The 25,092-nt window shown below is 37.7% G+C and overlaps 1 protein-coding gene across 1 annotated transcript in view; it reads left to right on the forward strand.

Annotated features, from left to right (window-relative positions):
* The window catches only part of LOC124543029 (inositol polyphosphate-4-phosphatase type I A-like), a 29,416-nt gene extending 4,458 nt beyond the window's left edge, over positions 1–24,958 (forward strand). The window contains exons 8-19 of the mRNA XM_047121039.1: positions 3,796–3,952; positions 4,331–4,524; positions 4,608–4,723; positions 5,026–5,460; positions 6,962–7,127; positions 12,823–13,007; positions 16,929–17,140; positions 18,794–18,890; positions 18,970–19,156; positions 19,243–19,365; positions 19,968–20,103; positions 20,711–24,958. Coding sequence (XP_046976995.1) covers positions 3,796–3,952; positions 4,331–4,524; positions 4,608–4,723; positions 5,026–5,460; positions 6,962–7,127; positions 12,823–13,007; positions 16,929–17,140; positions 18,794–18,890; positions 18,970–19,156; positions 19,243–19,365; positions 19,968–20,103; positions 20,711–20,843 — 2,141 coding nt within the window. The 3' untranslated portion in view covers positions 20,844–24,958. The remainder of the gene's footprint in view (positions 1–3,795; positions 3,953–4,330; positions 4,525–4,607; positions 4,724–5,025; positions 5,461–6,961; positions 7,128–12,822; positions 13,008–16,928; positions 17,141–18,793; positions 18,891–18,969; positions 19,157–19,242; positions 19,366–19,967; positions 20,104–20,710) is intronic.
* The last annotated feature ends 134 nt before the right edge of the window (positions 24,959–25,092 follow it).

The raw sequence follows: 25,092 nt of genomic DNA on the forward strand, positions 1-25,092 counted from the left end.
TACGCGCTTCCCCCACGTGATGGAAAGTGGGGGGGGGGGGGGGGGTGTGGGACTCCCCGGTTTCTTGAACGCCTAGTGTGCCCAAGTCCACCGGGTTTACCCACTAAAAAACCAGCGGTACCCTCTCCGTCTTTCGGCGGGCGCCACGGGATCGCTTACGCATGCCGTGACAATCAAAATCCGCCCTTGGAATGATGTATACAAATATTATGTTTAAATAAAACTAGTTATAACGGATTTGAATCGCGTATATTAATTATTTTTGGCATCCCGACGTTTCGAGCACTTTAGTGTTCGTGGTCACGGGTAAGGTGATACTTGTCTATTTGAGGAACAAAAGAAATATTATTTACAACTCATCAATCATCATCATCAACAGCCTATTTTTGTCCACTGTTGGACATAGGCCTCTCCCAGTGCACGCCACTGTGGTCTTTCTCCGGCTACTCGCATCCAGCTCCTGCCTGCCGCCTTGCGTATATCGTCACTCCACCGTGCCTGAGGACGTCCTACACTACGTTTGCCGAGACGCGGTCTCCACTCTAGAACACGTTTTCCCCAACGGTTGTCGGTTCTACGACAAATATGACCAGCCCACTGCCACTTCAGCTTACTAATCCGGTGGGCTATGTCGATGACTTTGGTTCTTTGACGGATAACCTCATTTCTGATGCGATCCCTCAAAGAAACGCCGAGCATAGCCCTTTCCATAGCACGCTGAGCGACTTTAAGTTGGTGGACCAGCCTTGTCGTGAGTGTCCACGTTTCGGCTCCGTATGTCATGACGGGTAGGACGCACTGATTGAAGACTTTCGTCTTAAGGCACTGTGGGATCGACGATGTTAGGATTCGACGTAACTTCCCAAACGCTGCCCAACCCAGCTGAATTCTTCTATTCACCTCGTCCTCAAGGTTGTTTCTACCTAATCGCAGAGTCTGTCCGAGGTAGACATATTTTTGAACAACTTCGAGAACGGTACCGTGTATCGTAGTCGGTTCCGGTAGAACATGTTCATTGAACATGACCTTGGTTTTATCCAAGTTCATCCGTAGGCCGATACGCATAGAAGAATCAGCCAGCTCGTTCAGCATTTGTTGTAGGTCCTGCAGCGTTTATGCCACGATGACGATGTCGTCTGCGAATCTCAAGTGAGAGATGTATTCGCCATTGATGTTAATGCCACGTCCTTTCCAGTTCAGCGTCTTGAACATATCCTCCATTGCATTAGTGAACAATTTGGGGGAAATAACGTCCCCTTGTCTCACTCCTCGATGCAATGGTATGGGATTTGTTTGCTGATTTTGTACTCGGACGGACATGGTAGCAGCTTCGTAGAGACATCTCATCACTTGGATGTATCGCCAATCAACTTGGCAACGCTGCAGGGACTCCAGAACAGCCCAGATTTCAACCGAGTCAAAGGCCTTCTCATAGTCCACGAATGCAAGACACAGGGGCCGATTATACTCATGGGACTTCTGTATAATCTGCCGCACTGTATGGATGTGGTCTATGGTGCCGTATCCGGTCCGAAACCCGGCCTGCTCCGGGGGTTGGAATTCGTCGAATCTTCGCGCAAGACGGTTCGTGATCACTCTTGAAAACAGCTTATAGACATGGCTCAGTAGGGATATGGGACGATAGTTCTTCAGCAGGGTTTTGTCTCCCTTTTTGAAGAACAGGACGACCACACTCCTACTCCACGCCTCCGGAGTTCTCCCTTCGAAGAGGACAGAGTTAAAAAGCGTCTGAAGTTCCCTAAGTACCGGTTTACCTCCCGCTTTTAATAGCTCTGTGGTAACGCCGTCCTCTCCAGGGGCTTTTCCATTTTTAAGCTGTCCAAGAGCAGTCTCGATTTCGCCAATACTGACTTCAGGCAGGTCTTCGGAGAAATGGCGTGTTAATGTAGCTCTAGGATCCTCATTTTCGGGATCAGGTCGAGATGCATGCGATGCGTATAATCGGCCGTAGAAGTCCTCTACTTCCGAAAGTACTGCCGGCTTAGAAGAAACGACTTCTCCACTTGCTGTGGTCAACTTCGTCAGGTGGCTCCTTCCAAGAGATTGTACGAACACCTTAGACCCCCGATTCTGCTCAATAGCTCTTTTTATTGCAAGAGTATTGGAGCACCGGAGGTCGTGTCGTACGCGCCTGCTGATCTCTTGGTTTAATTGCCGTTTCTCTGACGAAGTGACAGGTGGGTTTTCACGTCGTTTCTTCATGAGCCCCAAAGTCTCTTCCGAAAGGTTCGACTTCCTGCCCTTACGCTGCATGCCACAATATCTCGTGCCTTCTTCCCTGAGAATTCGAACTACATTTTCGAGGTTCTGGTTTACGTCCGTTGTGGTTTCCACGGCAGCGAATCGGTTCTCCAGGATTGACTGGAATGTTTCAGATCCCGCAATGGTTTGGAGCAGCTTTGGTCGGAGCGTGGACTTCATCAGACGGGCGCGCTCGGCCTTAAAATTGATATTCAGAGAGCCTCGGAGGAGTCGGTGATCACTACCGGTATTGAACCTGTTAATCACTGAGACGTCTCTGAATATATGCCTCTTGTCCGTCATTATGAAGTCGATCTCGTTTTTCGTCATAGTGTCGGGGCTTTGCCACGTCCACTTCCTTTGCGGCTGCTTCTTGAAGAAGGAGTTCATCAAGAAGAGCCCCTCCCGTTCGAGGAAGTTGACAAGCATTTGCCCCCTATGATTCCTGCTTCCAAGTCCATGGGGTCCTACTACCGATTCGCTGCAGTTCTGTACTCCCACTTTAGCGTTGAAGTCCCCCATGACAACGTTGTAGTGGGTTTTCGTGGTGAAGTGGAGGGGCCTCGATATGTCATCGAATAATTCTTCCACTTCATCGTCCGAGTGTGTCGAGGTCGGTGCGTACGCTTGCACCACCTTGAGGCTGTACCTCTCGGTGAGCTTTATAATGAGGTACGCTACCCTGTTCGACACACTGGAGATTTCCACCACGTTGTCAACTAGGGACTTATTTACCAGAAACCCAACGCCACCTTGGGATTGTTGGTCACCCTCTCGGAAGTACATTAGGTGGCCTGATTCGAGGGTTACGGTGTCCTCTCCCTCTCTACGGACTTCACATAGCCCTAATATGTGCCACCTAATTTTCCCAAGTTCTACCTCAAGTTGCGCTAGATGCGAGTCAAGCCGTAGCGTGCGTCCGTTGTACGTCGCAAGGGTCAGTCGGTTGTGGTGGCCTCCCGTAGCCCGGTGATTCTTAGCACGCCCCGTCCCGCCGTTACCATCGTCGCCACCATGACGAGGAATAGCGGGGCTGCCGGGAACTGGGGGCCGTGGCTTGCGTGTGTGCTGTATGTGGAGGTTGTGCCCATAATCGCCACGCTGGGCAGGCGGGTTGGCGATCGCAGGGCGTAGCTTCTCGCACCGGTGACGCTGCTGCCCGTCACCGGCCTGTGGTATTTAGCTACGCCTATTATGTTGATGGTTATACCGCCATCAGTCGGTCGCCAGAGCCTCGTTTGCTGGTCGGCAGGATGCACCACGGGCAGGTGAGGTTGGCTTGGGGCACTAAGGTGTAGTTTGCGCCCCCTTACATCCCATCGCTTCTCGGCCTTTTGGCTAAGATCAAAGTGTTATTTACAACTACCGCCAACAATTTCTATTCGTTATAACTAGTTTTATTTAAATGTGTAATAATCGCGAAAATTTAAGACAACACTAAATATTATGTTATTATATACATATATTTTATGCCTTAAGGTTTACCGCGGATCTGTATTATATTGATATATAAAACCTTACATATTATTTTAGACGATTCAAGTTTAGAATTCGCCCCAATAAACCTGCACCTACAAAGGATGTGGGTATACAACGATACCTTGAACAAGACTGGGTTTCATGACGTCATCACAGCGGGTGCGTTTGCCGCGCACACGCATAAAGCCGAACGTACTGGCGGTTTAATTAGGTATGAAAATATTATCGACAAAAAACTTGTTTTATATTTGTTACAACATTATTATGACAGTCATTCATTTAGGATTATTTTTATGTTATTATTCCGTCACTATAAGATCCCTATCACTACATAGTATAAAAACAACCTCGCTTTGTCTGTCCCTATATCATCAAAACAGCATCAAAGATTTTGATGCTGTTTTTTTTTAATAGATAAAGTGATTCCAGAGGATTATTTATATGTATAATATATGCACAGTAAAAAACAGAATTACTGAAAAACTATGAACATTTCAAGACACTACAGTATATTTAGTGTCAGCATTGTAACCGTGCAAAGCAGGGAATTGGTTACTATGAATTTATGATATATTTGTTACATTCGTAGGCTCGTTCAACAAGTGAAAGACATAAGTAACACGAAGGCTGCGTTGAACTACGCAGCTGCGAATAAGATTCAGGCTGAATACGATAACGTTATGGCCTTAATAAGATTACGAGACGAAATTTCGACGGATATGGACAGGATAGTTGTCCTCTTGCAAGCCGTTCAAAGGAGTGAAGTCATTAATATAGTTGAGGGTACCGTAACGTCATATAACACCTATTCATACTATACTTATAATACTTTCTGGTTCTGTACTATCTGTTATTGTTTATTTCAGTTATTAAGACTAAAGTTAAAGTCATGCTCGAACTATGGAGACCAGCTGTGGTCGAGGAATCGCTGGCAATTATTGGATGGGCGAAACATAGTTGCAGTGATGACTCGGAAAATCAAGTATGTTCTTAATATTTATATATATATATATTAGATGTGTCATTGTTTTTTTGCCTTGTATACTTCATTTTAAAGAGGAAATAAGAGGTCATATTTTTGATAAATTGTTTTCAGAACTTAGTAAGTAAAAAGAGTAAAATTGATTTAAAGAGTAAAATTATCTGAGTTACTAGGAAATCGCATCGAATACGTAAATATAAGATTTGTTTATAGACCACAGTTGATTGTGTGGTGATAAGAGTAATCAATGTTGTAAAACATATGACTTTTATCGTAGTATTTATGTATTCTGCATATTTCAGACGATGTCGACATTGGTGCGTCTAACGGAACAGTTGAGTCTCTTCGACGCGAACTCTGACTGCGATACATTCGAAGCTTCATCCAGTTCGAGTTCCAAAGAGACGTCGCCCACAGTCGACTTCGCTTCGTTTCCATCAAGCTCTTACATATGTTCGAACAATTGCCAGAAACTCGATAAAGATTCAAAGCACGGCAGCGAGTTGCAATTCCATAACGACTATTTCAACAGCGAAGAGCGTAATAGATTGAATCATTCGTTCAGATCGGTCCGTTCGCCGACGAGACCGAAATTGAATGATACACATAGTTTTTCGTTCGATTCGAAAAGGACGAGGCACGGTAGTTTGAGACATGATTTCAAAAGTACCGCGTCTTTGGAGCAAGTGTCGTATAGATGTCTTATGGAGAGTTTGAGTGGAATCGATAAGAAAAAGGTGCAGTATTATTGGTTGTTATTTAAAATTAGAACTTAGTGAGTAATTTCTGGCTAGCGATTGAATATAAACGCATTAGAAATGTTATTTATCTTAATTGTATGTGCTTGGTATATGCTGATAAGAAATAATTCACGTTAATGATATTCTGATATCGGGCTTATACTTAATTATATAAATAGATATATAGATAGTTATGTATTTGTGTTTAATTTCATAGAAATTTTGCCACATATATCCACCAATCCGCATTGGAACAGCGTGGTGGAATATGTTCCAAACCTTCTCCTCTAAGGGAGAGGAGGCCTTTAGCCCAGCAGTGGGAATTTACAGGCTGTTGTTGTTGTTATGCGCTCCGCGAAAGTAATTCTCTAGCTTAATTGATTGCCGAGTCAATATTGTGTTCTTGTTAATCATATCAAAACATTATGTTATGTTATTGTATTTATATATGTCTATATAATACTAGTTACATGATAATGTACAAACATCTAAATATGTAGTAGCTAAATGCAAAATAATTTGTTATGTATACTTTGCAAATAATACCTAATCATTTGGTTATGTTGTGTTGAATTATGCGATTTGAATTTTTTTTTTTAGATTTAATTGCTTTGTAGATTTCTAGTTAGTATTTTATTTAATAATTTGTTATTTTAAGGCTGTGCCACAGTAATTGCAAATCGCTTTCTGATACCTCAAAATATAATGCCTTTCACTATATCCCTATTGACATATCTTATATACATTATATGAGATCATTTTAAAACTGTAAATTTTGTTAAATAAAAAAGAAAAAGCTATAATTGTACGCGAACGATTATTTTGTGACTTTGTGACGTGATTTGTATGAGCAGTTATTATAAATGTAATTTCGTTATATGGCGTTGCGAATACTTGCGAATGTTTTGAAAATATTTAAATGAATTGAAATATATAAAGAGCCAACACGATTGCGATATATATCACATCACACATCGTAACTAGCTATGTTTTTGTAATTATAATAAATCTATACATATAATAAAATTAGAGTGTATGTTTGTAATATTAAAATTACTGCTTTTTACTAAATGAATATGTACGTATAGTATGACACAACTTAGATGTAGCATCGGCAAAATTCGTAAAACCGATCGCATCCGAATTGAGTACGCTATCCCAAATTATCAATATTTATTTCTCATGCGAATATGATCTTTGCACAAACGTAATAACTTGTAATATCATATGACCTAATATATTCGGCAATTTGACGCGTCGATTAACATGCACTCGCTTTCTCTGACGCGTGAATCTATAGCGACGAATAGCGTCGAATGGCGCGATAGGGAGCTATTTCTATTGGTCGTGTAAATCGGCAGTAATCGTTTTTATTTTCATTCCATTGCATTTTCCGATGCTACATCTAATTTGTGTCGTACTATACACATGAAGCTACACACAGCCTATACTAAAATTAATGGCAAAAAAAAATATTTTTATAATATTTTCATTTCAGAACTCTGATCTGAAGAAGGATTCTTCGTCTTTGCCGAGTATAGGCCAAATAGATTCCACGACTCGAGAGAATAATCTGGCCTTTCTGAAAGGCATCGGCGCTGATGTCGAGGCGACTGTTCATCTAGTTCTAGAAACATCTACAAAGTTAGCTGAAAGCTCTGAAGGTAATATTAATATTATAAACTTCATTTTTAACTATCTTTGTCAAGATATATAATACTTTCTTGGTGTTAAATATTGTTTTAAACTATAGTCTGTTCGCGTTAAGAATGCAGTGAGTTGTCATTGTTTACCGGCCTGACTCCGCCCCATTTGACCAATCCAATCTTTTCAAATTAAAAAGTCAAGTTCACATTTAATTAATTATTAACTGATATATTTACAATTTAAATTTTGTTTATTTATATATTATTTATTCAAGCTGTACACGTAATAATTAATGTAACCTATAGCTACTAGATGACGTTATGTCAAAATATGTAAATTTAAAATTTATTAAAAGTGGTAGTGCCACACTGCATACCTCTCGGTTGCAGTCGAATGGGCCGGCACGCCCGGGGAAGTACCACTCTCTCACTTAAAATCGGCGTGAAGTGGTAGCTATGCTACCGCGTTTCGTCCGGTAAGTGAGAGTTCCGGAGGCCCGATCCCTCTCCCCCCAAAACATGGTTGTGCAGAATTTGGTGACATTACCCCAGGAGGGTACCATCAGCGACTGCGATGGAGAATCCCTCTCTGGGCATCCATGCTCAGGACGTACACCACCTGAGCAGGGATGCCCAGGCTGCCCTCCGAATTCTTGGGGGGGCAATTTTGCGCTCGCCACTGTTCGGGGCAAGCGGAGCAGGCATCATAAGGCAACCCCTACCACACTCGCTGTGGACTTCTGCAACATAAGGGGACTCAACTCCAACTTGAATGCCGTTCACTTTCACCTTGAGACGGCGAAGCCGGCCTTGCTCTTTCTTACCGAGACCCAGATATCTTCTCCTGCCGATACGTCTTTTCTCTCTTACCCCGGGTACAAATTGGAGCATACTTTTGTGCCACGAGCTGGGGTGTGCGTTTACGTCAGAGATGATATCTGCTCTCGACGCCTCGGCAGCCTTGAAGGGCAGGACCTATCAATTATCTGGCTGCGCGTAGACTGCGACGACCATCCGCGAATCTACGCGTGCCTTTATAGGTCCCATAGCGGTAATGCCGAAACCGACCGACTGGTTGAGCACGTCCAATTGGCTACAGATTCCGTGCTGCAGCAGACTCCATCCGCAGAGATCATTATTCTGGGCGATTTCAATGCTCATCATACAGAGTGGCTTGGATCACGCACCACTGATCATGCGGGTAGATCTGTTCTCGACTTCGCTTTGGCTTATGATTTGACACAACTGGTCACCTCGCCAACGCGAATACCGGACGTGGAGGATCATACACCTTCCCTGTTGGACCTTCTGCTGACTTCGCATCCGGACGGCTATAAGATTGTCGTCGATCCCCCTCTGGGCTCGTCGGACCACTGTCTCGTCCGGAGTACAGTGCCAGTTACACGATAGTCACGACCTCGTTTCGCGGGCTGTCGTCGCGTGTGGCACTACAAGTCAGCAGATTGGGATGGGATGCGGTCCTTCTTTGCATCTTACCCATGGGGGCGAGTTTGTTTCTCGATGGATGATCCGAGCGTTGTTGCTGACTCTGTCGCCGATGTGGTGCTTCTGGGTATGGAACTTTTCATTCCATATTCTGCGGTGCCCATTGGTGGCAAGTCCCAGCCCTGGTTTGGTCGCCTCTGTAAGACGGCTTCACGCCGAAAATGGGAACGCTACCAAGACTGGGCTAACGCATCGGCGTCTCGTGATACAAACACCAGCACATTCAGAAAGGAATATAACTCTGCCTCCAGGTCCTTCAAAAACGTGATAGCTGAGGCGAAGTCGAAGTACATTGGCAGAATTGGCAAGAGACTGGTGCGCTTCCCATCAGGAACACGTGCGTTCTGGTCTCTCGCTAAGGCTGTCCTAGGGAATTTCTGTCAGCCTTCTTTTCCATCTTTGCACAGGGACGGTGAGTCATTGGCCCATACCGCGAAGGAGAAGGCCGATCTTTTAGGGTCTCTCTTCGCGTCGAACTCGACTCTGGATGACCAAGGAAAGTCACCTCCATCAATCCCGCGATGTGATACGACGATGCCGGAGGTTAAATTTCGGCAAAGTGCAGTTCGGAAAGCACTTCTTTCCTTGGACATTCACAAGTCGAGTGGACCCGATGGCATACCTCCAATCGTGCTACGGACATGTGCTCCCGAGTTGGCACCTGTCTTAACGCGTCTTTTCCGGCAATCCTACGCATTAGGCGTCGTCCCGAACTCCTGGAAGACTGCTTTGGTGCATCCGATCCCTAAAAAAGGCAACCGCTCAGATCCGTCCAATTATAGGCCTATAGCCATCACCTCCTTGCTCTCCAAGATAATGGAGTCCCTTATTAACTGCCAGCTCCTGCGGTACCTAGAGGAGAATCAGCTGATTAGTGACCGCCAGTACGGTTTCCGTCGGGGTCGCTCAGCCGGTGATCTTCTAGTTTACCTTACTCACAGGTGGGCTGAAGCAGTTGAGAGCAAGGGGGAGGCATTAGCAGCCAGCTTGGACATAGCAAAGGCCTTCGATCGTGTATGGCACAAAGCGCTTCTTTCGAAGCTTCCTTCTTATGGGCTTCCCGGGAAATTATGCAATTGGATTACCAGCTTTTTGGCAGATCGGAGCATCAAGGTCGTTGTCGACGGTGCATGCTCTGACTTAAAATTCGTCAATGCTGGTGTTCCACAAGGCTGCGTTCTATCACCCACTCTGTTTCTTCTGCATATCAATGATTTGTTGCAAATCGGGAACATTCATTGCTATGCAGACGACAGTACCGTTGACACCTTATACACCGGCCGCGCTAATATTTCTCGGGAAAACGTCGAAGAAAACCGGAACAAACTTGTGTCTGAAATCGAGTCTTCGTTAAACGAAGTCTCGAACTGGGGCCGGCTAAATTTAGTCCATTTCAACCCCAAAAAGACGCAAGTTTGCGCGTTAACCGCTAAAAAAAACACCATTTGTCGTATCTCCACGATTTGAGAACATCCCGATAGCCGCTACAGGTAGTATCGGAATACTTGGCGTTGATATTTCGAGCCTCGTTCAGTTCCGCGGTCAATTGGAAGGCAAAGCCAAATTGGCTTCAAAGAAGCTCGGTGTGCTCAGCAAGGCGAGACAGTACTTCACGTCGGCCCATCGCCTAAAACTTTACAAGTCGCAAATTCGGCCTCACATGGAGTACTGCTCTCACCTCTGGGCGGGTGCTCCCCAGTACCAGCTCGTTCCATTTGACCGCATCCAACGTAGAGCGGCTCGAGTTATCGACGATCAAGCCCTTTCCGATCTCCTTGATCCTTTGTCTTTGCGTAGAGATGTTGGATCACTCTGCATCTTCTACCGAATTTTTCACGGGGAATGTTCCGAGGAATTGTTCGGATTAATCCCGGCTGCTGAATTTCACCTTCGGACATCTCGTCAAAATTCTAAGTTTCACCCGCACCATCTTGATGTCCGAAAATCCACAACAGCGCGATTTCTTAGACATTTTCTGCCTCGCACAACCACTCTATGGAACCAGCTGTCGCCGGCGGTTTTTCCGAACCGATACGACATGGGAACCTTCAAGAAAAGAGCCTACTCCTTTCTCAAAGGCCGGCAACGCACCTGCAAGCCCCCTGGTGTTGCAGAAGTCCATGGGCGGTGGTAGTCACTTTCCATCAGGTGAGCCTCCTGCTCGTTTGCCACCTATTCCATAAAAAAAAAAAAAAATTTCTACATCGCGATGGTAAGATTCGCAAACGATTGTATATAGTGCGAGAAATGCTGCGACCACGTCTTACAAGAAGAAATTGCCATGTGGGATTTAGATTTAAAAAAATCTTTTATTATAAACACTAACGACGACTCACGACACTAGTAATAGTGATTAAAATATTAATGACTTAATTTCGATTTTTTACTTTAATCTGTATTTTTTAAATTCATTATACTTAGTCTTTAAAACAAATATAATTTGTTGGAATTGTAGCACAAATATGCATACACCTTCACCCTGATGTTAAAAAAGATTTGATTGGTCAGGGGGCGGAGTAAAGCCGGTAAACAATGACAACTCACTGCATTCTTAACGCGAACAGACTATAATTTAATTCTTCATAAAAAAAAATCAATCAATCAATCAGCCCATGTTCGTCCACTGCTGGACATAGGCCTCTCCAATTGCACGCCACTGTGATCTTTCTTGGCCTACTCTCATCCAGCTCCTGCCAGACGTCTTGTAAATCGTCAATATCATAAATCATAAATAAATTATAAACTGTAAAATTAATAATGAAAATAACAAATAACAATAGCATATTTTCTCTAAAATCTAGATGTGACTTTTTCATTGTAACAAAACATTTATATTTGTAATTATTAAATACAATAAGATCCAAATTTTTAAAGTGAAGGCTCAAAATACAAAAGACTAATTTGGCCTAATAAAATACTATAGATAAGACATTTCACAAAATATACAATACAATATTTAAAGCAGATATATATTATTTCGTCGAGCTTCAATTCCTCTCTACATTTTTTGCGAAAGATAAACGTATATACGTACGTAACGTAAGTCGAACAGACTATCTAGTCTAATATTACCTATCTAGGTTATATATGGGTTATTTATGGGTATTAGTTCGGAAACAATCGTAAGCAGTAAGCAGTTCAGACGTGGGCGCCTAAATCCCTAAAGTGACACCTTACAAATGCTATTCGTTACATAAGTAATACGTGTTAAATTGTACGAGTTCGTGAAAATTTCATAATTAATATGACGCAACCGAGAATTATTCGTCAGTGATAATTAATTCTGAATGGATAGCATTTCGACTAGCATAATACATATCAGGGATCAGATGATCAGTTAGTAGAATACGAAATTTTGTATATATATTCAATTATAGTAGCTAATCATTTTATCGTAAATTAAATTAAAATTTATAATTTTTCGGAATCATCTCACCACGAGGATCGCTCATAACATTATGGAAGTTAATAATGTAACAAATATGTTGCTAATATATATATTAAAACTGCTGTTAAAGCAGTCGACGTTTATGTATGCATAATTATTTATTTTGAATGCCGATTCAATAGGCTATTTGACAATGCGAAAAATAAATTGTGAATTATTGTAATCAGTTTATATTATTAGTTTAAATAAATTTACTAACGAAACTTGAAAATAATACTTAATTTATTCAAAAATCAATAAATAAAAATGCATTTTTTCAAACGTTTGTCACGTGACACAAACGCTCCTGATAGGCCGCGCTTATGATGAAGTTACTTTCTTGTAAACCTTGCCCTTCTACTATATGCACCACAGATTAAAATACAGCAAAGTGACGTCACCGACTCCATTGCAGCGCCATATTGTCCAAGTAGCGTTTTCGCGCGCTATTTAAATATGGAATTTTTAATATGATATTTTTCGGCAAATATGTACTAGAAATAAAAAAAAACACTTACTGGGTTCCTTAACCTCTACTAAATAATATAAAATGGATTTTAAAAACCAGTCAAATAGCCTATTGCCGCGAGATGAACGGACGATCTGGTAAAATCCGCGGGGTATAGCTGACTGCAGGCCGTTACTCACCGGTCAAGGAAGTCATTGGGAGAGGCCTACGTTCAGAAGTGCTCTTACGGCCGATATGATGATGATGACGAAATAAAATAACCTTAAATTTTTACATATATAATTTATCAAGGCAAATATCTTGTCTTTTAGATATAACGGAAGATGACCTCGAGTGTCTCAGGAGTCAGACGGAGGACTTCAAACTGACGGCTGAGTCGTTGGCTCGATGGTCGCGTGTTGCTCACGCGGCTCTGCGACTCAGATGCGAATCGCCGACATGGGCCCGTGAGCACGCCGCCTTACAGACCAGACGAGACACGTGTTTCTCACAAGCGGTAAAATATCACTCCTTATAAGCTGTACCATTTACCCTGTACCATAAGTCAATATTTCATTTGTGTTCCACTGTTCGTTATGGTCTGTTAGATATATGCTTGTTTTAGAACCAGTCGAGATGGCCCAGTGGTTAGAACGCGTGCATCTTAACCGATGATTGCGGGTTCAAACCCAGGCAAGCATCACTGATTCATGTGCTTAATTGGTCTTTATAATTCATCTCGTACTCGGCGGTGAAGGAAAACATCGTGAGGAAACCTGCATGTGAGAAATTTCATAGAAATTCTGCCACATGTGTATTCCGCCAACCCGCATTGGAACAGCGTGGTGGAATATATTCCAAACCTTCTCCTCTAAGGGAGAGGAGGCCTTTAGCCCAGCAGTGGGAATTTACAGGCTATTGTTGTTGTTAGAACAAGAAGTAGGAAGTAGGATAACCTCTAAAACAATTATCTTTAATTTAAAATAACAATCAATCTACCACTATAGAAAAATATTTAGTCTACAACACAAATAACAATCAATAATCACATTACACCGTAATAATTATATTTGCGTTCTCAATGTGTCAACCACGAATTTCCCGCCTTTTTTTTTTTTTTAAAGGAAAGTTGTGTGACTTGACGCAGATGTTGCTTGTTTATTCCAACACTTGATATAATGTTAAATTACAATTCAGAAAGAGGTTTTGATACAAAATTTAAAAAGAGAACGTTTGCTATTCACATTTTCGTACATTCAACTCGCGTACCTGCGTGGAAGTAATAATAATGATAATAAAATGAATTAGATTTTGTAATGTCTACTAAGACAATATAAAATGTTTTTAATGTTTATAATTTAATGTGTATAGTGTACATATAATTTATATGTGATTAAATTGACTCTGATTTACGTTTTCAATTAATTTCCATTCATGTAAATTCGAAGTACAAATCAAATGCGTAATAGGTTATTGGTTCAACCAATTTGTGTAAACAAATAATAATTTATAATAGAATTAAATCGAATTCAAAATTAGAAGGGATTAGGTAGTGAACTAAAAATAAAATAAATATTTATGAAACCACTTGACCGATTTTAGTGTAACATACACTTCATATTCACTACGTTTCATATTTTTAAGTGTTCTTAATTTAAATAACAAATAAACGTCTCAATACGACTTCTAGTTTTCGAGAAATTCGTGGACAAACGAAATGACACTACACACGAAATTAAGCACACGTGCTTCGACGCCTAAATGGATAATCGTACTTATATATTATATATAATCATACTCATATTTAATATAATTAAATTCTAACAATGTTATAGTACGACACAACTGAGATGTAGCATCGGAAAATGCAATGAAACCGATTACTGTCGATTTACACAACCAATAGAAACAGCTCACTATCGCGCCATTCGACGCTATTCGTCGTTATAGATTCTCGCGTCAGTTCAAACATGTCGACGTGTCAATTTGACGAATATATTAGGTCATATGATATAACAAGTTATAACGTTTGTGTAAAGATCATATTCACGTAAGAAATTACTATTGATAATTTGAGATAGCGTACTTAATTCGGATGTGATCGGTTTTACGAATTTTGTCGATACGACATCTAAGTTATGTCGTACTATACTTGGCGCTACGCGCACCTTCTCCCTCCGCCTCAATAGGCGCCGTAGGGACCAGGGGGGGTCCCAGTACCCTGGGAATCCCCCCTAGCTGTTGGAGGCCCGTATAGGCGGGCCGACCGTCAGGGCGTCACGGTTGCATGCGTAAGCGATCCCGTGGCGTCCGCCGAAAGACGGAGAGGGTACCGCTGGTTTTTTAGTGGGTAAACCCGGTGTGCTTGGGCGTACTCGGCGTTCAGGGCTCCGGGGAGTCCCACACATCCCCCCCACTTTCCATCACGTGGGGGAAGGGCGTAAAGCGTTTTTCCAGCGAGAAAAAAAAAATGTCGTACTATACTTGCATACAGTACGATACAAATTAGATGTAGCATCGGAAAATGCAATGGAATGAAAATAAAACCGATTACTGCTGATTTACACGACCAATAGAAACAGCTCCCTATCGCGCCATTCGACGCTATTCGTCGCTATAGATTATCGCGTCAGAGAAAGTGCATGTAAATCGACGCGTCAAATTGTCGAATATATTAGGTCTTATAATGTTACAAGTTATTACGTTTGTGTAAAGATCATATTCGCATGAGAAATAAATATTGACAATTTGGGATGGCGTACGCAATTCGGATGTGATCGGTTTTACGAATTTTGCCGATGTAACAACTAAGTTGTGTCGTACTATACATGACGAACTGATAACGGCCTTTTTTAGAAGTCGCTTCAAAAAAAGATAAATGAACGCTTATACAACAAAGATTTAAATCGTTAGATGCGCCCTCACCTTCAAAAACTGTGGAATATTTTTTAAAATGCGTGTGTTGACAAGTCGCTTACGCGCTCACACAGATGCATGCGAAATACGGTCAACAAATTCATCAAATTGTAAAATGTAAGAAATTAGGTTGTTTTAATTATTTTTAATAATTGCAAAAAATAATACACGTTATTAATAATAAATTTTAATTTTAACAAAAAAAATATTATTGTATTATAAAAAATATTATTATATATTTTTTTTTGTTATTACATACACGTTAGTACATAATATTTATTCTCCACGAAATAAAATCAATTTATTATACTTTTGCCTGTTTGTTCTCTGAACATGTTTATGAATATGATGAAGGCGTACATCAGCGTAGCATTTAATTACGAACTTAATTGTATTTTATGGATCCAAGTTGTTGTTTGTTCTAGGCAGGACAAACTCGACTAAATTTCGTAGGTAACCACGCCTCATCTCCCTGGTCTCGCTGTATTACCTTTATCCACTATTCTTTCCAACGTGTGTCTTGCGGAAATCTAAATAATAAAAACGTAATTTAAGAAAGGTATTTTCAATTATTTAAATTTTATTCCAGCACCAGATTAGATTTCTAAGAGCAAAAATATACTTTGACGAACTAATATTACAAAAATATTACAATGCAATTTAAAACATTTTTTTTAATATAATATTTAAAAAACATAATATGCCGACGCTACCACAGGATTGCCGCTGTTAATGTCCATTTATAGATGATCCCTTTCCAAACCACTTCCGTAGTACTTCCGTGTATCTAGTTATATTAGTTAATAGAATGGTACTGAGACATTAGTTGCATCTCTGTTAATTACATAAATTATGCCATACTACTTTCTCTGTCGCACAATTTCTTTCATTTCGTGGTCTTTACAGACATCGGAATAAAATAAATTCAATATTAAAATAAATATAAATAGTTATGAGTGAAATGTTTCACCCTGGGCTTTATTAGTATTTCTTGAGTTGTGATTGCACTTTCGAAAGGCACATGACGGCATTTTGCGATTTTTTTATGGATTATAATTAGCGCTTTAATTACAATGGATGACGTCTGACTGTCACTGCGTATAAATGAACACTGATAGCGAATGAGTAAGCTCACTCATTTGAGGATTGACACATTTTATAGCGGTTATACTATGGCAGGGGCGCATCTAACGATTTAAATCTTTGTTATACAATATATACAATGTCTCATAATATATTATGGAACTTTGTTCACACTAAAAATTAATATTATGAAATTCTATGTTCTTTTAAAAGTTTTAGTTGTAATATTTTTCAAACTACTGATGTATTTTTGGTCTGACTAGCCTGACTAAATCGCTTTTATATTTGTCAGCTCGTTGTGATACTAGTCTCAAGAATAGAAATAAATGAGTAAGATCCACAAGAAATTATTACGTCTGTCATTTTTATATACTAGGGTGTGTATTAAAAATAGTATTTATAAATTATTGGTTAAACTGGTAACATTAAACCATTTCAGCTCACAACCCTGACAGCTGGCTTACTTTGTTGGTTCTGTTCAATGCCAAGCGATATAATCGTGAAGGTGTTGACTTCAGAACTTGGTCCACTGTGTGGTTTCGAAGGACTGTTAAGCCTTTATTCGACTGAAAAGGCAATGTGGGGTGATATGGTGGTGGCTGTTGAGGATCTCCAAACAGTTGTCTTTACATTGACAAAAGTTGGACACAGGTAGGTACACGTTGATGAAATTATAATAAGACGCCCATTTGCAAAGTGTACAAAGTTTTCTCTTATTTAATATATTATAATAGGTCGGGGAAAAAATTTCTTCGTATTTTATATGAAAATTCAAAAAGTTTTTTTTATAGTTTATTTACATTTGACTAAAGTATGTAGGTGCCATTTTGTTCCATAACTTTTTGCCATCTTGTTGGTAGTGACATGATCCCATTGCTGTAAAAATTTTGGGGCTTCTGATCGAAAAACTGCGACAAGTGGTTTTGGCAGTCCTCTCGTGATGTTAACCTGACACTGCCTAAGGAATTCTGCAGACACCGAAACAGATGAAAATCTGAAGGTGCAAGGTCAGGACTATACGGCGGATGCATTAATACCTCCCAGCCAAACTCTCGTAATTTTTGTTGAGTGGCTAAAGATGTGTGAGGTCTAGCGTTGTCATTGTGAAAAACCACACCCCTTCTGTTGATCAATTCTGGCCGCTTTCTCTCAATTTCTTGCTTCAATCTCATCAATTGTTAGCAATACAGTTCTGAATCGATGGTCCTGCCGGACGGTAACAGCTCGTAATGAATGATGCCCTTCCAATCCCACCATACACACAGCCTTACCTTGTTGCGAGTTAATGAAGTGAAGCTTGACCGGCCTTTGACCACGATCTTTTTCGCACGTTCTTGTCGTATGTGATCCACTTTTCATCACCAGTTATCAGCTTCTTCAAAAATGGATCGGTTTTATTACGTCGTAATAAAGAATCACAAATGAGTACACGGTTCATTAGGTTTCTTTCAGTGAGTTCATGAGGCACCCATATATCGAGCTTTTTTGTGTACTCAGCTTTATTCAAATGAGTCAAAACCGTTTTGTGGTCAATTGCCAGTTCTTCAGCTACATCGTAACTACTAATATGCCGATCTTGCTCCACTTTTTCAAAAATGGCATCAATTTTGTCCGTAACAGGGCGACCAGAGCGAGATGCATCTTTGATATCACTACTCTCACAGATACTGCATTAGTTCCATAAACATAACAAATTTTTTTCGCGGCTTGAGTTGCATTTTTACCTTTTTTATAGTAAAATTTTAAAATGTATCGAATTTCTTCTTTAGATTCACTCATTTTAACAACAACAAAAACAAATGAAAATCACACAAATTCCTAATTTGAATTTGGAAGTGCCTTCTTTAAAATTAAAACTTTTTAATGATACCAAAACCAGCCAGATACAAATGGTATAGCCAAAGAGATTTTATTACAAGTTCATACATACTATATGCGAAAAGACTTTTTCCCCAACCTAATATAACTATTTTAATCACAATATGTGGTCAATTAAAAGCTTCGTTTTCAAAATACATATGTGCGCAAGTGTCAAGTAAAAGATTCAATAAAATTATGCTTTGTGTAAATAAAAAGTTATGATTCGATAAAATAAATGATATTCAAAAATGGATTATGAACATTTATGATCCAAGAAAGAACAAAATCTAACCAATAATTACAAACTTTTGTTTTATCCGTGTACTAAAATGAATATAATACGGCAAACCAGTTTACATTGTTACACATACAACATTTTAGTGAACTAGTATAAAATTCATTTGACGAATTATTTTTTAAACTGGCAAACAAATCTATTTGCAGTAACATGGCCATACCTCAAGTGACTGGAACAAGAGGTGCGTTAACAGTCTACATACCGGTCTCAGATTCACTCTACAATAAATTTACGAATAAGCAGGTGACTCATATAAATATTATCTACCTACATAACTTAAAATAACTTATCTATTACAAATTGTATTATAATTTTTTTTCAGCACTTAAGCTTCACAATAACGGCAGTGTTCTTCAATATCGGTATAAACGAAAAAGCAACGCTCGCTGAAGCCCTAGGCGAGACAACGCCACAGTACCATTCAAATAACGATAATTTGGACAGAGTATACAAATATTATCACAAGTATAATAAAGTGTTCCCAGCTGATCCATTGGCTCCTAACCGAGGTATGAGAAAGATACTCAATAAAGCAAAGACAAATTTGGTTCAACTGAGGCGCATTCCATTGATTAATATTGATTATAAATTTTAGCATCGTCAAGAACTAAGCCGTTAGAAGAAGTAATGGAAAATCTACGCATTGCAGTACATAAGAAAGTTCCGAAGAATATAGAAGTACTGCATCTAGCTGCGTTAGCTACGAGACTTATGAATGGTGAGTGAGATAAATTACGATACATCGTTTTATTGTCGTCCTATTGACATTGCCAGGCAGATCTTACAACGCTGAACTTTTCATCTTTCATTCATGGTTTCATCTTGGATGCCGAAATAATAGATAAATTGTCTTGAAAGATCCAACCTCTAATCTATTGAGTATTATCTCTCTCTCATTATATGAGTGACTCATCTATCAACTGCAACCTATGGAATCCTTCCAGGATTCCATAGGTTTTTCGCATTTTCGCCCATTTTGTGTAAATGTCCGTCTATAGGTTATTTTAATCGGTGCCCAATGTATTGTAAGGTTGTCAGTTGTCATTCCCGTTGTCGTATCCATCTCAGTCTTGTAGATATTTTTTTCTCTGATTTTGGTGAATGTTGTATGTTTGTATAACCGACTATGACGCTGGAACTTTTGTCACTTTATTGGATGAGTTTATGCATCCGTGAATCCATTGGTCATCTGTATGATCTTGGACAGTAAATTTAGGGACAGATTATAAAGTTAAACTTAACTATAAACTTGAACTAGTTGTAACCACTATACACTATATATTACATATATATTTATTTCTAATGCACGTTGTATTTCAGGAATACGATACACATCATGTAAAAGTGCAAAAGATCGAACTGGTATGTCGGTTACGTTGGAGCAATGTACGATACTGGCGTCCGAATATCATTTGGCAGAACATGAAATGAAAAAGGCACTCAATATTATGAGAAGGTAATATCTTCTTGTAATAAAAACACAATTTCTTCTAATCGTTCCATAATATAGAGCAGAGATGGCCCAGTGGTTAGAACGCATACATCTTAACTGATGATTGCGGGTTCACATCCAGGCACCGCTATATCTATGTGCTTAATTTGTGTTTGTTTATAATTCATCTCGTGCTCGGAGGTGAAGGAAAACATCGTGAAGAAACCTGCATGTGTCTAAACTGAGATGAAAGTGGTCATAGAAATTCTGCCACATGTGTATTCTACCGATCCGCATTGAAACAGCGTGGTGGGATATGTTCCTCAAAGGAAGAGGAGGCCTTAGCCCAGCAGTGGGAAATTTAAAGGCCGTTGTTTTTGTTACATAATATAAACCAGTCCGTAATTTCTGGTTAATTTCTGCCCAACAGATGGGCATCAAGTAATAATAAGGTGAAGAGTAATGTGACTTTTTTTGCCACGTTGCTTCAATATAGGCAGTTATTACATGTGTCAGATCCAAAGAAGTCCATTCATATTTTTATCAGACATTGTACAAAATATATTGCAACGTATAATGATTTATTTAATTAATCTTAATTAATAGAAATTTTAAATAAATCATTTTACAGTGAAGGGTGTCGACGAGAGAACACATACAAGAATATCGGCATTAGAAAGTTCGCGTTTACGAAAAAGCAAGTGATGTCACTTCCCGAGGAATACAGACCGCCCCCCGGTACTTATGGTTCGACCCAGACTTAATTCATACGCAATAATCCATAGTATAAGAAACGTTGTATAGTTTTCATATTGTTACAATATTTTGTCTTCTTCAATCGAAAGTTTCAATACTTATGACACGATAGAGAGAATCAGATCAGTAGTTCGTATAATATGTACTTAATAATTAGTTCGAAAACCGATCATGAATTCCTAAATCAAAATATATTAAAAAAAAATAAACTTAAATAATTATATAACGTATAATATTAATGTAAGTAGTGTTATTAAATTATTTTGGAAATTTGTAGGAACGTTATCCAAATATAATGAAAAAAAATATACTCAAAAGTTGCAAAGGATTTGTTAGTAACAATCAGAGTTAAAATTTTGAAACACCTGTTTATTATATTTTGAAACATATCGATGTTGAAAAGAACGTGATTAGTTTTTACAGTTATTTTCATGTCATTCCATTTTCAGACTAAGTTTCATAAAATTTTGACACATAATTAAATATTGAGAATCATGTTTCAACTGCATTCGTTATTTGAAATTGAATATGGAATGTTAATTTTTATTTTTATGTAAAAGTGCTTGAATTTTGCAATAGATAACAGCCAAATTAATTCGTAACGTTAGTTTAGAAAATTCTCTTTGCGAATACCGTAGGTGTAAAGCGTCAATATACATGGTGTTCGAACATTTTATTTCATATTCCAGGGATATCATTAGGTCTGTTATAGTGCACTACAATACTATTAACTACAATGATTACGTAACTTTGTAACACAGTTACGATAGCAGTTTCTTCGATATTAAAATTGTGTTTTCTACACGTATCAATATTAAATAGATTATTATTACGACCAATGATATATTGTTATGTCAAAGTCTTATTGTTATTTTTTTTATCTTTACACTTACTGCCGTTGAAATAAACATGTATTCTCAATTTGAATAATTGTAAGTATTGACATAAGTTTGTGCTTTGTCAAAAGTTGATAGTTTAACACAAAAAAGGTTTTATATTGATGTATTTTTCTTCCGATTACCACGCCAAGAACGTTGTACTTACGTAAAATAATTTCATAATAATGTAATGATATTCAATATTTAATAGGATTGATCTATATATTTGTGGGTATAAAGGTACCTTAGCTGGGTAAATACAGAAAAGTACTGATATAAAATAAGTATAGGTCGATAGAGGGGTTTAGAAGTTCGTGCAAAGTTACTTATTCGATGTTCGTTTGAACATTTAAATTAATGATAATATTTTCAATGTGATGTGATAGACGGCAATGTTATCTTATATTATTGTTTAAATTTTATATTTTAAATGAGATAAGAATCTCATTTTTTTTGGTTACTTAATACTGACGTGCTTAATATATATTTAGTCATATATTTTTTATTTAATGATTTTAAATTAGAGCATAATACGCTAGTTCATGTTATTTTCGATATGACACATAAAGAAGTCTTATATAGTGCGGAAAAATATGAGGTACACATTTTGTGCAAATTCAGAAAAATTCCAATTAATAATCTGTACGAAGGAAGGTTAAGTATGTAAACAGATTGTTAGTAATATTAAATATGAAAAATAAGTTTATATTAAATCTTATTTTGTCAGATATTATGCGGTTTTCAGTTTTGATACATATTATTTATTTATAGTAAACAGCTCTAGAGGTTATGCTCGCAATGCATATTAAATTATTTTTTGCACTGGCAATCTTTTAAATTTAATGGATTCTTTGAGTATTATATATATACGAGGAAGTATTAAATATCTGTGACAGACTTAGTTGCTTACGTATGTAGTATACTTTTCACAATAAAACATCACAATATCACTCAGAAATGGAACACGTATCTTTATAAAATATATAATTGTAGAATAGATTATAATATTTATAATAGCAATACCATCAACAAATAACCGTACGTTGACGTGAACCTATGATAATTCAATGTGCCTAAAATATATTTCGATATATAACAATGTTTTCTAAAATAATTGTAGAATATGATAATACCACCGGTTCTTCCAAGTTAGTTGTGCCAAATAATTTTGTTCTAAATATTCATATGTATTTATTTCATGATATACAAGTACTTATTGGTAGACTAAGGATTTTTTTTCTTAATAAAAGTGATTTGGATATCACATTTAATATTATACTCAATTTTTTAATAACTTTAAATTCGAATGTAGAACGCATGTTATTGAATTCAAACATTATAGATATCCGATTGTAATATGTAATCCAGTTATAGTTAGAAGGTCCGCTTTTTGGTCCGAATCCGTAAAAACAATATAGAATATTTATATTGTATTGTATTTTTATAGTATTATTAGTCATATGCACAAATACACTACAATTATCAATCGTTCTTCCGATCAACGAATAATTCTATCTCGTGCCTTTTGCGGCTTGCTGTTAATGAAGTGTAATGAAATAATACGGATGAAATATTGTAATATCGTCGCTTTATCTTAGAAGATATTTCCGTTGAATATCGCAATAGTTCAACGAAAATTCTAAAACGTAATAAACGCCTACAACAATGAACAAGGAATGTTTACTAAACATCGTGTTTACTCGTATTAAAAGGTGTTGTATAAGTAGAATACATACATATATATATTTTTGAATACTGGAGTATTTTATATTGTTTTCAGATGACCATATCTTTTAAGGTAAAAAATAGGAATCGTAAGAATCTAGTCTGTTTTACTTCTTCTATCCGTTTTTTAACTTAAAATTAATATAAAAAATAGTTACTAGTATATGTATCTTCAACATTAAAATTGGATTCTTTAAGGGTAGATCTTTTTTCTAATCTCGTAATATTGTGGCGTTTTTTTTTTGACAACGATGTAGCAAGTGTATATAATATAGTTTCTAAGCACATTGAACATCTCGTAGTGAACTAATGTATCAACTAGTTACAAAGATCAGGCACTCGTTAACTTTATTTTGTACTAGCTGTTACCGCTGGATAAAAAAAGGAGGGAGGATCAAAGAAATTTAAAAAAAGAATTGTCTATATTATTATCCATCTACGTGATCATAGTCTCACACCGATACGTTCAATAGTTATTGACGTATAAATTAAAAAAAAGAACATTATATATTTATCTTGTATGACATTGACGTATATAATAATTTCATTTGAGTGAATCAAAAGTTATAATAATTATAAGCATATTAAAATTTTATCAATCTACTTATTAATGTATTTATTTGGTGTTAATATTAAGTATAGATTGCAATTCATATATGTTATATAAAATTATTATGTGAAATTCGAAATTACATAATGTATGTAATTTGTAACTCCTTATTATAGTCGTCGCTATATGAGCGAATCATTCAATTTAATTTACTAGCATACAACGCTATCGGTACATTATATTATGTTAAATTTGATACTCTATGTAATTTGCAATTACTTTTGTTATATTCGCCATATAAAATGTTATGCTTTATTAAAATTATTTGTATTTTTATCCTGTTTTATGGTCATAGTTTGAAGTAATTTTGCCATAATATTAAGTGCTATATTTTTTATTAAATTTATAATGAATATATCTCTGTATCTACGCGATTCTTAGTTAACGTGCTGTAATTAGTCATACATGGATTTATATGTTTTAAAATCTTTTGGAAAGGTGAACGAGGTTTGAATTGTATTTATTAAGTTTTAAACTCTGTAAGTTATTTATATACTTAAAAAGTTTCGTGGAGTATGTGTCGGACTATTATTTTTATAGTTATATATTGTTTAACATTATTGTTAACTAAAATTATTCGTTATTGTGCCTCTTAATCAAGTAGTGCAACATGTAGGTTATTTTTTCTTTAATATTTGTTTTTTTTTTTCTTTTAAGCCAGACTGTTGGGTGAATGACTTTCGTCTGTTGTAAAAAACGAGGCATGTTATACTTGTATATCTTTAGCGACTTTCCTCATTGGTCTACTGATTCTTTGATAGATGTCGAAGTTTGGTTTTGATTTCCAACAGATTGCTCTAATCAAAAATTATAAAGTTCGTATTCACAGGGTGTATATATACAGTATTATGATTCAGAAAGTGCGTATGGTCGTATCGCATTCCTGTCACTGATTAGGAGCGTTGGAATAGTGAGTCTACTTATTTTTGCACTCATCAGAGCAACAATACATCCTACATCCACAATACATCTGGTGCAGAGTACTAGTAAGTTTTAACGACGCCAAACATTTGCAGTATGAATGAATGTTTAGTGAAATTTAAT

This window comes from Vanessa cardui, chromosome Z (genome assembly GCF_905220365.1).
Source record: "Vanessa cardui chromosome Z, ilVanCard2.1, whole genome shotgun sequence".
Taxonomy (NCBI): Eukaryota; Metazoa; Arthropoda; class Insecta; order Lepidoptera; family Nymphalidae; genus Vanessa; species Vanessa cardui.